Source organism: Natator depressus, chromosome 11 (assembly GCF_965152275.1).
Source record: "Natator depressus isolate rNatDep1 chromosome 11, rNatDep2.hap1, whole genome shotgun sequence".
In the NCBI taxonomy this organism is placed as follows: domain Eukaryota; kingdom Metazoa; phylum Chordata; order Testudines; family Cheloniidae; genus Natator; species Natator depressus.
In genome coordinates this window covers 38298318-38314688 of record NC_134244.1, presented here as the reverse complement: position 1 = coordinate 38314688, position 16371 = coordinate 38298318, and the positions used below count along the sequence as shown (strand labels likewise).

The 16371-nt window shown below is 40.9% G+C and overlaps 1 protein-coding gene across 3 annotated transcripts in view; it reads left to right on the top strand.

Moving 5' to 3' along the window:
* The first annotated feature begins 5183 nt into the window (after positions 1-5183).
* The window catches only part of LRP2 (LDL receptor related protein 2), a 177741-nt gene continuing 166553 nt past the window's right edge, over positions 5184-16371 (top strand). The window contains exon 1 of one of the 3 annotated variants that reach the window (XM_074967509.1): positions 5184-5492. In XM_074967509.1, coding sequence (XP_074823610.1) covers positions 5261-5492 — 232 coding nt within the window. In that variant the 5' untranslated portion in view covers positions 5184-5260. The remainder of the gene's footprint in view (positions 5493-16371) is intronic. The other 2 variants (XM_074967507.1, XM_074967508.1) reach the window with 2 other exon arrangements.

Below are 16371 nucleotides of genomic sequence, written 5' to 3'. Positions count from 1 at the left end.
TTTTGTTTTAAGAGGGTGTACAGTACAAGACACAACGCTAATGATTGACTATGGTATATCACTAATGTTCAGATCCTGGTTCCTGCAATCGTTAGGCAGGCAAAACTCCCACTGATTTCACTGAGAGTTCTGGCTCTCTCTTCATCACCTGATCCTATAGTAGCCAGTCCTTAGGCAATGTCTTTCACTTCAGTGAAAAGCAAATCACATGCCACCAGATGCTGTAGCTCCCTCCCCTACAGGACATTGCAGTAAAGCATGTAACTCTGAAAATACATATAAAAATTCAGTCCAAATAAGAACTTGGGAATAATAATAATGCTTATTTGTCCTTATTTGTTTTTCACTGCAGGTGCATACAACTCAAGCAAATATAAATAGTGGAAAGTGTGGGAAAAAAACCTTTAGATTTTGTATGTTGCATTTTTTGCATTACTGTCATGGCTTGTTTCAGGAAGATCTTTGTACAAATTTTATATGAAGACAATGGCTCCAGTTTTTCTCAATAAGTAAAATTTCCATTTTCTTTTAAAAAAGTAGTGTTTAAGGTACTCAGCATTACCCTAACCCATCCAATTTGCATTATGAAAGTTATTTTAAAAATAAATTAATTGGAAACACTTCTTTGTACTATGGAAAGGAATCAACTGTAAATTCTACCTATTGCTTCTAATCAAGGTCAGACCAGGATACCTGAATGGCACAGGACAATCAAAAAAGATAAAATCAGGATGAAATTCAATTTCTAAGAAGGAGAAACTGATAATAAATACATTAGGGTTGTGCTTGCTTAATGGCCTGGGTTCAAACTACAAATTTTACATTTCTCTTGCTGCATATTTATATACTTCGCACCCATTGAACAGTTACAATTCCAAGTATGGTAGATGTGATTAATGTTAAACTATGGTGTTTTCCTCCATTGTGGGATAAGCACAAAGTGTTCATGGAGATTTATTTTGCTCTCCTGTCTCTGCTAATTTCACTTGAGGGAGTTTGTTACCAATATGATATTTCTTGCATGCTCCAGACTCTGTTGTTTGCAACTTATTTAAATTTAAACTGCATTATGATCAAATTATGGGTTGAAAGAGGGTTATGAATGAAAGAGCCCAGACTAGAGACAGTGGGAAATACTTTAGCTGCTTGCAGCATTATTACTTGCATCTTAAACAACCACCACCAAAATCCAGAGCCCTTTACAATTGGATACATGTGTAATGAATGGAAAAGGAGGAAAGCATTAGAAATCTGTTCATGAAGACCTAAATTATTACTAAACTGGAAGAACTGCTGCAAATTTGAGAAAATTCCTAGCCTTTTGCAATATCCCCAGTGGGAGTTTCGCCTGTGATTTCAATGGGAACGGAGGTGGGTCTCAAGTGAATTTAAGAAGAAATTGATTGTACTGTGAATAGTTCCAGAAACACCCCCACCCCAAACATAACATAAGGTAAGTGAAGTTTCTATCACATAAAAACAAGGTGGGTTGTTGTATATAGTAAGTAGAGACTCTAGAATAAATGTGACTTTTTAAACTGGAGAACTATGGTAAAGCCCATGGGAGGAAGCCACAGAGCTTTAATGCTCTGTGGTGAACTGTTACCCCCACAGAGAGATGGGGACATCTTGTACTTCAGATCTGTGCAGGCTGTCTGCTATATTAGCCTCATATTCAGAGGAGGACATAGACAGATGTACCTGTGCATATGATATACAATAAAACCTTTACAGAAAAAGGTGTGGTGAGCATAATATGATGTGGCATTAGAAATAGCACCTATAAAATAATTTATCTTTGAAAAATCGGAGTTCTTTGGAGTGCAGACTGGCTGCAGGATTACTAAATGCTAGCGGTGATTGCAGCTCTGTTTGTACACAAGGGGGCAGATCCCCGGCTGGGGTAAATTGTAATGGTCAAGTCACAGCGGAGCCTCTGGCCACAATCTGTAAAGGTGCCTACATCTCGTTTTGCTGGATGTAGGTCGGTTCGGTAGTTAGTAATACAGCAATCTCAACATTTCTACAAGTTTATTAAGAGTTAGTTCTCCTTTTAGACGGGACAGGAGAAGTGAACTCTGGTCAAAAATCAATCCTTTTAATTTTTAACTTCTCTGCTCAGGGCACTTCCTTAACTACTAAGCGATATGTCCAATCCCTGTAAATTTAAAGTTTTCACAGCTTTTCTGAGTGCTTGTTTACAGGAAAACAAGAAAAGCAAACCTTTCCCAATGCGGATTTTGCATTAAAACCAGAGTAAACAGATTTTGCTGTATTTCTTCTAAACTTCTAAGTGGAGTAATTGAATTTCCTTAAACCTAAAATAATCTTTGTTGATTATTATCTTTGACATCGTTCACTTGACGGTACAGAGCGAGCCCAGCCGAGAACTACATTGATAGAAGTGATCGTTGAATGTAGTTTCGGAATCTGTATTCTTTAGTTGCATTTCTTGTACTGCCCTTTCCCTCTAGCTGACTCTGGCTTGGAGGCATTTGGGCCCGATCCTGCTTTTCTTGCGCACCTAAACTCCCATCTAAGTCATTTGTTGGTGTAGGGATTGAAGAATCGGGTCCTTTGTTGAGTTGCTGTGGTTCAGTGGAGAAAAAGGACTTCAGAGGGAGAAAACAGTGCTGCTCTGCTTGTCCCAGGCACTTTCCCAAAGATGAGCTGTTACGCTAGCGCTGTATTTTCAGCCATAGGAGCAGCGGAGCTGATAATACTCATGACTTAATTCGCCTCAATTAATTGAAGGGCTGACCTCTAAGGAAGAAACCTTTCGAATACATTTGTGAATGAATAAAGTCAATTAAACAGTGGAACGGAACAGAAATATATCAAAACCCAAACTCCACTGACCCTAGCTGTCGGGGGGAGAGTTTCTCTTTCGCTCAGTTACCCTGTTCATATTTGGGAACCAGTGATCTTCCTACAGCCAGGGGAGGAAATATGGACAATGCGTTTGCCTCCGAGATTAACTCCCCTTGCTTTTGTGTTGATCTCAATTAAAATCTTAATCTCGAAATCCACCCCAGATAAAAATACTTTTGAAAACTCTCTGCCCCGAATGGACACACACATCTCAAGGCAGAACAACGCACGGCGTATGATTCGCCAGCAGGCTGGGGTTCCAAGCGCTGGAGCTCTCTGCAGTGGCTGGCGACGTTATTTATCCCTAACCCGCCTTGCTTTCAGTTCCTGTGGCAGTGCCGGGCTCGCAGCAGTACGTGCTCGGGCGTGAATTGGTCAAACTGCTCCGTTCTAATTAAATGTAGCCAATCTGTGTGTTTGCTTTTCAGACACCCATTTCTATAGAAAGGATCGGCTGTACCCCTGCGTGTGGATCCCGTCCTACCCTCCCCTTGGCGTTGTTGTGGGATTAGAGCCGCGCGGCCCCATACACAAACGCAGCTGGTTCCGTTTGGTCAGCCTGAGACACTTGCTGTGAAACTACGACAAGAATTCCAGTAAGTTGGCAACACTTTCACACAAAGAAAACAACAATAGGAGAAGTCCTTCCGTGCAGAAAGGAATGTTTCAAACACTGTTCTCCTACAGTGAAAGGAGACAGGGAGGGAGGGAAGGAGGAGAGAGATTTGAAGAGGGCAGTTTCCCCCCACCCCAGCAGCTCTGGATCTTGTGATGGAGAGATCTTATCCTCTCTCTGTGATTCAGAGGTGCCAGGAAACTCGTTGAATATTCTGATCTGCCCCAGTGTTTCTTGTGGCTTGACCCCGGTGCTGTGTCGTACCATTACACCAAGCAGCCCTGAACCTGCATAAATCACAACCCTGCAAAGCCTACACTCCACATCTTATCTTTCTTATTCCCCCCTCCCTTTCCTCCTCTAGCATGATAGATATTAAAAAATCCTTACGGAAACGTTTGTGGGATTAGCGTCCTAAGCGATCAACGCAAAGAAAAATACCGTTATCTCCTAATCAACAACAAACCAGCCTGTATAAATTACAGCACTTTGGAAATTAGAGTCTGTGACAGGGCCAAGAAAAGTTAAGTAATGTTTCAGAAATGCCTGTCAAACTCTACAAACAAGCCCTGCAGTTTAATATAGAAGGTAAACTTTATGCAAACAATATAAGGAGTTTGTATAGATGGGGCAATTAAAATGAATAGGACAAATCATGTTGTGAGATAAATGCATCGCGCTCTCTCTCTCTCTCTCTGATACCACGATTTATACAGCAATCTCTTGTTCCTGAAATACAGGAGTATGTTGTATTTCATACAGGAGGGATGCGGGGGGGGAGGGCTAAATGAAGTTCCCCACCTAAAGTTTTATCGTGATAAATTTCCTCTCTCAAACAACTACAGTGCCACTGTCAGTCATGTTAAGCTACACGATCAACTTCTCAGCAGTTTTAACAGAATTATAAATACTGTTAGTTTAACATCATTTCTGTGTGATACTGCCGATACTGCCTTCCCACCACAATCTTCTGATGGGCTCCAAAAATACTTCAAACAGATTAGATTAAAGGGTAATCTCCGAAAAATGCAAACATATATTCTCCTTTCGAATCCTCTACTTTCCTACAGTAGTCTTGTATCTAATTCCTGAAATGGCAACACTATCGGAACCGTGGCTTGATATTTCACCCGTGATTTGTTGTGTACCTGTGACACAAAGGTCCCCTTACTAAAGCCAGGATCGTCACAGTACCCTCTGTTGACAAATTAGGAGCAGGGATATTAAAGTTTCCCTTAGCAATAGCTTCATACTCGGCCCAAGCTTTTCGTGAAACTGACTTTCTCTCCTGGGAAATCCATGGAAGGCTGGGGTGGAGAAATAAGATTCATTCTGTGATTGTCAAGGCTTCAACAGCGTTTCAGAGGTGATTGACCGCGTCTCTCTATGGAGTAATCAACTAAATCAGCGTTTTAAACTTTATACCAATGTCTGAATGTAATGACTAGTTCTAAAGCCTTTATAAGGCTCCTTCGTTTAAACCCCTTTTCTTTGCGTGGGGCATATTGTTTGTCAGTTGGGACACTGGCGTCTGAGGAGCATCAAATGCTCTTTGCTATTTAAAATCACCCCGGATCTGCCCCAAATGTATTGTAAAGCAGCACCACTGTGATGTAAAGTCATTGGAGTGCATTGGTGTGAAAGCATCCCTCCTACCCGGCAAAGTGCGCGCGGAAGGAGGGGCAAAGGCAGCCTGTGGCTGCAGGGACCTGGAGCAATGCCTGATTCCCTCATGCTAGTTCCGGGGCTGCTGGGTATAAAGAGCTTTATGCAATGTCTGGAGGGTGGGAGTTTCGTCTGCAACTAGCGGGATCAGAAAAAGACACCAGGCGGCTTGGGCTGTTGCAGGGCCGAGCTGCCTTCCTGAGCCCAGCAGCGTGCTTTCTAGGGCGCTGGAGCATCCCAGCCCAGATGGGATCTCGCCACAGGATGGACGGAGGAGCAGCAGCTTCTTGCAAAGTGCTCATATTATTCACTGCATGCATCATGCAGGCTAGTGGCCAAGGTAAGTCCCTTACTGCAGCCTAGTCTGAGTGGGACTCGGGGCTCTTCCGCGCCCTCCGGGAACGCCAGGGGGAGGAGAGAGGGTCGCTGGCTGCCGGGCTGTGAGGGAGCTGCGGCCCCGGGGCTTCCTCAGCGGGCTCGAGCAGCAGGAGGTGACTCTTCCCAGAAGTTGTTTATCCTGTAGTGGAAAGTAGAGCGAGCCCGGGGGCTGTAAGAAGCGAGCCCGGCGTTTTCTGACACAGCTCCTCCTCAGGCTGGTTTCGACCTTTGCCTCTCCCAGCGTGGGTCTTTAGCCAGTGAAGGGGCCGGAGTCCTGCGGGGGAGCAGCGGCTGCGCTGGGGTTACGTTTGGAAGGGCCGTTCAGGGGGTGCAAATCCACAGCGTAAAGTCACGCCGGGCTTTCACTTTCTGGAGATGCGCTGGAGCCTTTAACTGGGGGGAGCGCTCCTCGCAAGGAGGCCGGCCAGGGCTCCGTGCCTCAAGCGGGGCAAGGCAATCGCCGGACCCTGGCGCTTGCTGCTGAAACATGTTTATTGGCCCCGGAGTCTGGAGCACATCTATAAAGATCCGTCTGGGGCCGTGCTGCCGGCCCCTCTCCACGCACCAAATGCAGGTGGTTTGGGAGCCCAAAGTGAGCAGGCTGAGTGAGTTCCCCCAGTTTCCAAGAGCGGGTTTTGCAGCCCGCTCCTCGGTAAAGTTGCACCTCGAGCTGGGTCCCGTTAGGCAGACCCAGGCTTTGCTGTTTTTATTTGCACTGATCGTGCATGTGCAGCGTGTAAGTGTCTGCTGTATGTGTAACAGATGCGGTATTTTATAAAAAAGAGTCTAATAAAGAAACAGATGCTTAGTCTGGAGCACAATAAGCTTCCCTCAGCCCTAGACACAGATTTGAAGTTGGGGGAGAGAGAACTTTTTCTCCGGGCTTTGCTGTTGCTAGGTTACATTGGGGAGCATGTGACTGGCCGAGCAGGCTGAGCACGATAGGCTGCGCCGCCGCCTACTCTGGTACTAAGCTGGCTGCTGGGGATGGAGGAGCCCTATCTCCACTCCCTCCCTCCCACCCTGTAGCTGCAGCCCCTCTCTTCCTGTCTCTCCCTTTCCCTCTCCCACACAGTGTAATTGCCCCACCATTAAAATGAAACCCCTCGTTGTTCCAGCAGGATGAGATGAAGTGAATTTCCTGGGCCGCATCTATTGGCCTGGTAGCCCCACTGTTTTATGTGTGTGCGTTAGGTGGATGTATTCAAATTGTTAATCTGCTTTCTTTGCTCAACTCTTAGTGTAAGCTCCTTAGAGGGAATCAAGTAAGTAATTATGCTGCTAACAGCTCCCTTTTCTGAGCAGGGAAGTAGTTAGGAGATAGCTAATGTACAGCAGGAGCATTGCAAAAGGTCCAGCCAAAGAGGTCACACTGGGTAGAGAGCTAATTCCTTTGCACTCTTATTTACACTGCATAGAACTAAAGCTACAGTGCTGACTTAAATACGTATTTCCTTGCTCTACAGCCACCTTAGAAAATTTAGGACAAATGTACAGTAGATGTGAATATGAATTTACCAATTATTTGGTAAAGTGAGGGTAAAATCTTGAATTGGAACCCAAAAGCAGGGCAGGTGTTAAGAACTTTGCTGTGCTGGATGTAAGAATTATCAGAATAACTATGCTAATGAGATGATGTAATGTTAGTAATGGAGTCTATGGTAATACCTGTGTTAAACCTCTTAAAGTAGTATTGTCAGCTCTTGGGATTCTTATTCCAAGTCTCACAATATTTGGTGTTTTTCTTAAAACTCTAGTTCTTGGAATCCTGTGATTATGTGAGGATTTCAGCTTGCATTTAAAAAAGAAAATGATTGTAGACCTTGTGGTTGCAGAGAGAGAAACTTGAAAACATGACCCAAACATACACTATCGGCTCAAAAATCAGAAGCCCCACCCTCAAAAAACCTTCAATTTTTAATTAAAAAAAGTATTTCATGATTTTTAATCCAGTCTCATGATATTTTGAAGCATGACTCATGATTTTTGAATACTAACAATTTGAATTTGGGAGTACTGAGTGGAAACTGGATGTTTCCGGAAGCCTAAGAAGACTCAGTTTAATCTGAGTGTTTATGCCTATATTAAGCAGTGTTGTGCCTTCTCCCTTGACAAATCTGACTCCTGAATTTTGTTATACATGCTACTGGATAAACTGAGAGAAAAAATGACTCCTCTCACCATCCAAAGTTGCATAGGAACTGATCCTGCAACCTGTTACTCATGCCAGCAGTCTTTATTACTTAGGATTACTGTCATGCGTAGAGATTTCAAGATGGGGTCCATACTCTGTCTAATTTAAGTTCTCTCACTGTGGTATCCAAAAGTAGCATTTTATATGGAATTTTATAAGCAATATTTTATATTACCATGGCATTTCATTTTGAAGAATCCCAAAGCACTTCAGACAGCTACCTGTACAGCACTGCTGAAATGCAGCCACATCTTGGGTGGACATTGAGGTGTACAGCAGTGTGTGAAGGGCAAATCTGGATTAAGACCATCAAGGCAAATGTCTGAATTTTCTAAAGAATCTGGCAGTCTTTAAGGATTTGCGTACTCACACAGTACTCCATTTATCTGGTATTTATTATGGGACTCATGGAAGGACTGACTCTAGTCTGCTAAAATGTGACCCTCTAGTTCCTGGGAGTGTAGGTGTTTCAAACCTTGCTGCTCTTAATAGTTCACTTCCATAGACAATGTTTTCTGTCTGTGTTCTTGTTTTCTCTGTATAGTGGTTATCCATGAATAAGAAACCTATTTTCCCTTCTTAGAAGGAACATTCCTCTTTGGACTCTCAAATTTACTTCCAACTCACACAAACCCGATTTTATTAAATAACATTTTTGTAACCTATGTTCAATTAATCACAAATCAGTTAAGCTTCCTACATGACTGTTTGTTTTTTCTGGAGTGCCTTATTTTGGTTCAAATTCAGGAGAGATGACACATCTGTCAGAAAAAGAGTATATATACATAGTAAAGTAACTAGCATGTATTTGGTATTCAGTTGATAGGCAAAATGAGGTAAAATACATTGTAAGGAGGAGGATGACAAGGATTTAGGAGGAAAAGCATAAGGTAGTGGAGCTCCCATTTTATCTGATATGCTCCTGTTAACTTCTTTTCCTGCTACACCACTTCGGTCTCCTCAGTGTGTAAGTTGCATTCATTTTTCCACCATCTCAATATCAAATTACTGCAAGTTACAAAACATCGTCACTCACACCTGTTTTTTTGCAAAATTCCCATTGACTTCAGTAGGGCCACGATTTCACCCCATGTATAATTTACACCAACATTTAAATCCCTGCTTTGAATCTGGTCTTGTCTGTATCTTTACATTTCCTCAGTACTCTTCCCTGCATTGCATTAAATGACGAGACTTTTTTTTCCCGTATATCTTGGCCAGATCCTCTCTAGTTTACCAGATTAAGAGTCCAGTCCAAGTCAGCTGGACTTGTGTGAGCAATGATTGCAGAACTACGCTCTGCATTTCCATAGTTAATAAGTAATATCATGATATTGGTCTAAACCTTTATAATGCTGGAGAGGTGAGCATTTCTGGTGATAGCCTTTCACCTTACATGGACACACTTGTTTGGTCTGTGAATCCCCTGGATACTAAATGTGTACAGCTGCCTGAATGCACTCTACAATTAAGTTGATTTCCAACTTTTAGTCTATTCCTTCTTTTTAAGTAGCTCATAATTTCCTGAAGCAAAATCCACATGGGCTGAGATTTTTCCATGGCTGGTCTCAGGCCAGAGGTGAAGTTTTTTATAAAGTTTTAACAAATCTGATTCATCCATTTACGTGTACATTGAGAAAAATATATATCCTTCCCAGTATAACCTGATCAAAATTTTTGCAAGTGGATAACACAATTCCTTAGATCATTGAGATCTAAGGAATAAGCCAAGTCTGAAGCAAATTGGTAGAGTAGTTTTAAAGGCAAGGGGAGAAATCTTGGCCCCATTAAAGGCAAAGGGAAAACTCCAGTTAATTTAAGTGGGGCCAAGCTTCCATTCAGGAGAATTTAAATTTGGAAATTTTGCACTTGTACAGTTCAGTTTTGCTACATGAGCCATGATTTACTTTATGTAAGGGTTTAAAATAAACTTCAGAGTTATTTGACAAATAATATGGAAGGTTTTAGGAGAAACTATTTTAAGTCTGTACTCAGAACAGAGTTAAGGTTGAAACTTCAGCTGTAATACTACAATTCCTGTCTTTTGAGTGCTTGATTGCAAAACCTTAAAATGTTAAAGCTTATTTGTTCAAAATAAAAATGTAATTCTGCTACATGTATGAAAAACTGATGTTGGCTTACATAGTGGCATCATAACTGATAAACTGAGATTTGTAGCTTTTATGTATATTGGTGAATTCACATTCTTTGACAATTTTTTGGCCAGCCTCCATTTTGTGCAAGTTTAAAATTGGCTCATGTACCTGCATGTACAAACCACAAACTGGATATTTAGGTGAGCAATTACAAATCTCTGTGTGCAAATGTGAGCACTAAGTGATATAAGAAGTAGTAATATTTGGGGTTTGCTCATGCATGCACAACTGAAAATGTGTTCTGTGTTTAAGTGAGGTACGGTAGAAAAGCAAATCCCTTAACAAACCATGGTAGTGAACAACTTTGGGCAACAGGAATATTCTCTCAAAAGGAGGAGGTGATTTCAAAGCCTTCTAAAGTGTAAAACAGGGGCATACAATGGCAGAGTGGATTATACTAGGATACAAAGGTGAACTCTGTTCACTTCCAGGTTGCCAGTTTAAATCCAACCCAGGGCTGGATCTGCTAGGGTTACACGGTGAGAACCCCCCCTTATAAATTGAAAACATTTTTTTGTATACTTAACACCATTATGGATGTACAGTGGCCTCTGTAAAATTAATAGGTGATCACAGTCCATATCCTGGTGGATAGGTGTCCACATCTCAGAAACCACAATCACATTTGGCATGAATTGACGCTTTTGCTGATAGTTTCACAAAAGAGGCCAAGAAATAAATGGGCATGGATGGTTCTTATAGACCAGAACTGCTACATATTGCTAGGGTTACACAGTGAAGCTTGCACTGTTATCTACTATCTCTGTTCTGTGTATGGGTAGAAACCCAGGACATCTGAGCAGAAGATTATGTCCCTTGCATAGAGCCCCTCGGTGAAACCCCTACTCTGAGGTTTTACACAGGGGAGGGAGAATTTGGGTCTTAAGGGGAGAAAAAAAAGTCAAGTAGGTGTTTTGAAAAGAAAATGAATACGTCCAATTTACAGTCTGTACTGCTGGTAAAGGCAGATATGGGAGAGGACCTTGAGGCTGAACTGTTTATCAAAATCCTGCACTGGTATAATTTTCTTGTACTCTGACAGTGAACCATTATAAAAGAAATGCTGGGCTTGATCTGCTCTGACTGAAATCAACAGCAGAATACCCTTGGACCTCAATGGGACCAGGACTGGGACCTCTGATTTGGGGAGGGGGAGTTGTGGTGGCTTGAAAATTAAAAATACGCATCAGTGAAACACATTACAATCTTTTTACCTTTTAATTGATAAAAGTGACATTTCTATGAACTTAATGTCAGTATTTGTTTTCGTAAGTTTTTTTTTTTTAAATGAGTAATCTACTTTTAGTACTTGTCTTGATCTTTCTTTAATTATTTACTCCTTTTCTATATCCTGGGCAGCGAAGTATATCAGGAATTTGCTAAGTAATCATTTAAAGTGAAGAATAGCATTAAAAAACAAAATTTCAGTTAAAAATTGAAAGCAGTAATTAGCTGACACCTGGTTAGACTTAGATTCTTCACCGACTGCTAGAATTACTGTAAATAATTAAGCTGCAGGAGTCAAGACAAACAGGGACAGGACATTCAAGAAGATCTGAGCTAAGATAGATGTGCAGCGTATGCAACACTTCCTATAAAGCAAATCAAAACCTTCTTTTATATATTGAGCTGACTGGAAATTTGAGCAATGAAATCCCACTTTAATCCAGATTTACTTTCCATGTGTTTTGCAGGAAATGAGCAAAGATTCATTGAGGGGGAGGGAGAAGTTGTGGGAAGTTAGAATGCAATTTCATTAAAGCCTTTTAATTCTTTTCTTTTTGGGCTTCCTGGGTTGACGTGAAATCAATCACGCTGTTCTGAGCCTTTACTCTGTATACGCCTTTTGCATTGTTAGATTATTGGGAGATCAAAGATCAGTAGTGTTTGTTTTTTCTTCTAGTTATTTAGGGCCAAATCTGTGGGTCTTTCAGTATTTTACTCAGGGAAATGTCTGAAGTCAGTTGATTATGAACTTCAGGATTTGACTGCCAATAATAAGTTATGCTTAGCATTCCCCACACATTTTTGAAACAATATCTTCCATCTTTGATATATTGCATCCAATACTGTTCACTTTTATTGGACAAAACCAAACCTGTTTCAGGACTGGAAAACTGTTAAAGCTGTTCAGAATTACAGATGCAGAAGCCCCGTTTCTCCTCATTTTAAATTCTGCTTAAAAACTGATGGCACAATATAACCTTCTGAGTGGAAGCTGAAAAAGAAACAACACTTTTTAGAAGATTCATTGGTGAGAAGCATAGAAGATTTTTCTTAATTAATCCTCTACAGGTTGACACCTGTATAAAGACTAGCTAATGTTAAGATTGTGTCACTGTGGTTAAGTAGCTATGGCAACCAAATAAGTCAATTATCTGCTTGTTAATAGTTTACATTAAGTCTGGCAGCTAAAGGATGGAAATGTCATACTTTTAAAACTAAAATATATTTCTTGATATAACTTCTTAATGATACATCATGGATTTGTTTTCCTTTTTCAGTCTTAAGAGATATCTTGAACCAATTCCAGCTTGATTCTCCTCTCACTTAAACTAGTTTAATTGCATTGATTCAGCTGAGCTACTCCTGAAGTGCACTAGTGTAAAGGAAGGGAGTATCAGAACCAGACACTAAAAAGTAGGTGGTAAAAATTTCTTTTAATAATTTACTATATTTTGAGGTCTGGTCTGAAGTCCACTCTCTTACTGAATGTTCAGTTTATTAATTAGCTTTTGCTCCTCCAGCTCAGCACATTTTTTGGAATGATTTAAAAAAATGAAGCTTAATGAGTAAACATGGAAATGTTGAATGGAATAGATAGTTTTCTGCGGATTCCACAATAAGCTTTTACTGTTGGTATCAAGCTTTTTAATGTTTTCTTTGTTTTGCAATTCTTAAACTGGATTTGAGATCTAAGGATCACTATTAGTAGTTTTGTTCTAGATTAAAAAAAAGACATGTAAGAGTTAATTGAGATTAATTTTGTTTTCTGAACAATTGTATTTTAGCAGTAATAATCTGGTTGGTTTGAATTTGATTGACTGTATTGTTATACACTCTTATTTAACATCAAGGGGGTCAGATCCTCAGCTGGTATAAATGGATTTAGACAGTTGATGTTCTGACTCTCTCTCTTTTTTTTTTTTTTTTTCATATTTGGGTAGGCCTTGTTCCACACACACGCACCCCGATTCCAGTTTGGAGCCCCAGATGCTATTTGGGTATGGGGGTCTGCTTGTATATTACAGGTTGCAGGATTGGGGCCTTTATTGTGGTTTGCAGCATGGTTGGAACAAACCAATTTGTATCATATACAGATGTTGCAGGAATCAAAATAATAATAATAATAATGTCTAGCACTTATGGAGTGATTTTCATCTTCAAAAAATCTTGATGCACGTTTACTGATCAAGGAAATATACCAGTGGTTCTCAAACTTCTGTACTGGTGACCCCTTTCACATAGCAAGCCCTTGAGTGCGATCCCCCCTTATAAATTAAAAACACTTTTTTGTATACTTAACACCATTATAAATGCTGGAGGCAAAGTGGGGTTTGGGGTGGAGGCTGGCAGTTCGTGGACCCCCCCTCCATGTAATAACCTGGCGACCTCCTGAAGGGTCCTGACCCCCAGTTTGAGAACCCCTGAAATATACTCTTGTGATTCTCCTTTGGTTTGGGGAAGTAAGGGCTGCAGAATCGGGCTTTATACTCATGTGAACAATCCCTTCAGGCATGCCTAAAATAGGAAAGTTTACCCAAAAAATTCCATTTGGTGCTCCCACCATGTCAGCACCAATGAGAGCTCTCATTTAATTGTGACTGGAACTGTGACTAATGCTGTGTCAGCTGAATCTACTCTTCAGTAAGCTTAACTAACATGTAAGCCCCCAGAGCCTTGCTTACAGTAGGGCTCCCATCAGAGCTGCAAGGAACCAGTGTTAGCACTAGTGGGAATACTTCGGTAAAATTCTCTCGTGTAAGGATAGCACTTGACTTCAAGGGGGCTGCTCATGCGTTTACTTTTGAGCAAAGGTTGCAGGATTGGGCCCAATATATGATAAAATAAACAAGATGGAAGATTTAAAACCATGACAAGAATGCTACTGTAACTAATATTGGCATTTTTGCCATATGAAAAGGCTATTCATGCATTCATTTTTACTTTTACAAGGTATAACAGGCTTTTAAACTATTGCACTTGTAGTGAATAGGGTACATACTGGTTTGAAATTAGCAGACGTGCTTCTGGCATCTTGCTTGCGATTGTAGGAGCTTTCTTTATTAGTTTTTCAGATTCTGCCCTTCCTCTCTCTTTTCAAACCAGCCCCAGGGCGCCCTTTAAAAACCTGGCCCACTTCACCATTTAAAACCAGTTTAGCTCCAAATATTGTGTAAATGCACTGAAGCACTAATATTCTTTTCATTACCTCTGTGGCTACTTGAAAGGTATTCACTGTAGTAATTAATCTGGATGTTGACAAATGTGAACTGGCAGAACACCAGGAAATCTGAATTGAATCTCAGATACGCGTTGAGGGGCCTATTCTGTCTTCCTTGATCAGGCAAAAAGCCCATTTCCTCAATGTGAGTTTTGCCTGAGTGAGGAGGACAACAAACTCCCTGAGCACTTGCTAGGGAGTTATCTCCTGCTATGGGATTTGTACTGTGACTGAATGCAGTCTAGTATATAGAAATGGCTGTCTAATAGTGGAAATAAAAAATTGCTATGACCCTTCTGACCTAGTTTGGGTGTGGCAAATGTATCAAAACTTAAATGCCTGAAGTGCTTTAGGAATTTGGACATCAATTTGGGGAAGAAACAGGCACTTTGATAATTTACAAATAATTAAACACACTGAAGTAAACAATGGCAATTGCAAAATTTGAAAACGGATGACTTATGACAGCTAAGTAATCATACCTATTAGTGATAAAGGTCACATATCTGTTTTGCCCCCCGACACTTCACCTTTTTTTTCTGTTTAAATGATCCTGTTGGTGGGTTAGTTAGCAATAAATCACAAGCACCGTTTTTGGCAAGTTAGACTGTAAACTGATCAGTTCTACCATGCCTAGTCCGATAGAAAAGTTGGCCTGGTTACCACCACACTAAGGCCACGATACTGAAAAGACTTATGCAGATGCTTAATTTATTCACTGGGAATAGTCACATTGACTTCCATAGGACTACTAATTGTGCATAAAGAGTTAAGTAACAGTATGTCTACACTGCAATAAAACACCCGTGGCATGGCTGCGACTGGTCCAGGTCAGCTGACTTGGTTTGTGGGGCACAGACTGCAGTGCTGTTGGGCTTGTGCTAGAGCCTGGATTTGAGACCGTGTGAGAAGAAAATTAAAATTGAGGCCAGGTCTACACCAGAAAAGGTTAGCCAGTAGTGCAATGCCTAGTATAGCTATAGCAGCTATACCACTATATTTACACCAGCACACCCTCCCAGTATAGACGCAGCTCCGACTGGTAAAATTTCCTTTTGCCCATATAGTTTATACAGTTCCAGTCTTCAGTCCTTACCTGGGCCAAACTCCTGTTGAAGCCAATGTTTGCTTTTGTCTGCATATAGACTGTCTGCGGCAATGGGTGTGTTTCTTTCAAAAGATGACTGGAATGATTAAAAACTGGGCAGATAAGGGGGTCCAATCCTGCATCCCTTATTTTTGTGAGTAGTTGCATTGGGCTTCGTGAAAAAGGGCAGCAGGACAGGATCCAAGGATTTTACGTGGGTAAATGCTTGAGGCAAAGACAGCATAATTTAAATCCTTATGGCCTGCTTCTGCTCCTGCTGAAATCAGTGAGAGTTTTGCCATTTACTTCAGTGAGCAGTGTCTAAATTAAGGAACAAACAAATTAATTTTCTAGAAGACAGAACATAGGGGCCAAACCCAACTTGCCTTACTTGCCTGGGCAGTTCCATTAGTTACAGTGGTGCTATTTGAGTGGTAAAGGCAAGCCAGATTTGACCATAGATATGTGGATGTGCTGTGGGGAGAGAGAAGTATCTTTTGTTATGTGCACTTACAACTTGCATTTAACTAATACCTACAATTATTTTTTCCTGCATTGAAGAATTTATGAGAATATTCCCCAATAAAGTTGGGTCAATACAGGCATTTTTTTTGAATTATTATATGTTATGTGTCTTCTTAAATATAGCAATGAAATATATAATGGATTTTTAAAAACAAGTTATTTAAGATTCAGTCTTGCCTAACGCATTTGGAAAGCATTGTTTGGGGCTGATACCTGGAGCTGCCGGGACTCACCATCTCTTAGGATAGATAACTTAATTGCATCCAGCTTAATTAAATCTGGCAGTGGCATGAGATTTAATTTTGAGAGCAAGCAGCTGATTGGATAGGAAGTTTATTAAAACCTCGAAACCATTCAACTAAAAGTGGCTTCCTGAGAGGATGGTTTTGTAGCTTGAAACTGCATTCATCAGAATTTCCCGGTGGTGTATACTAT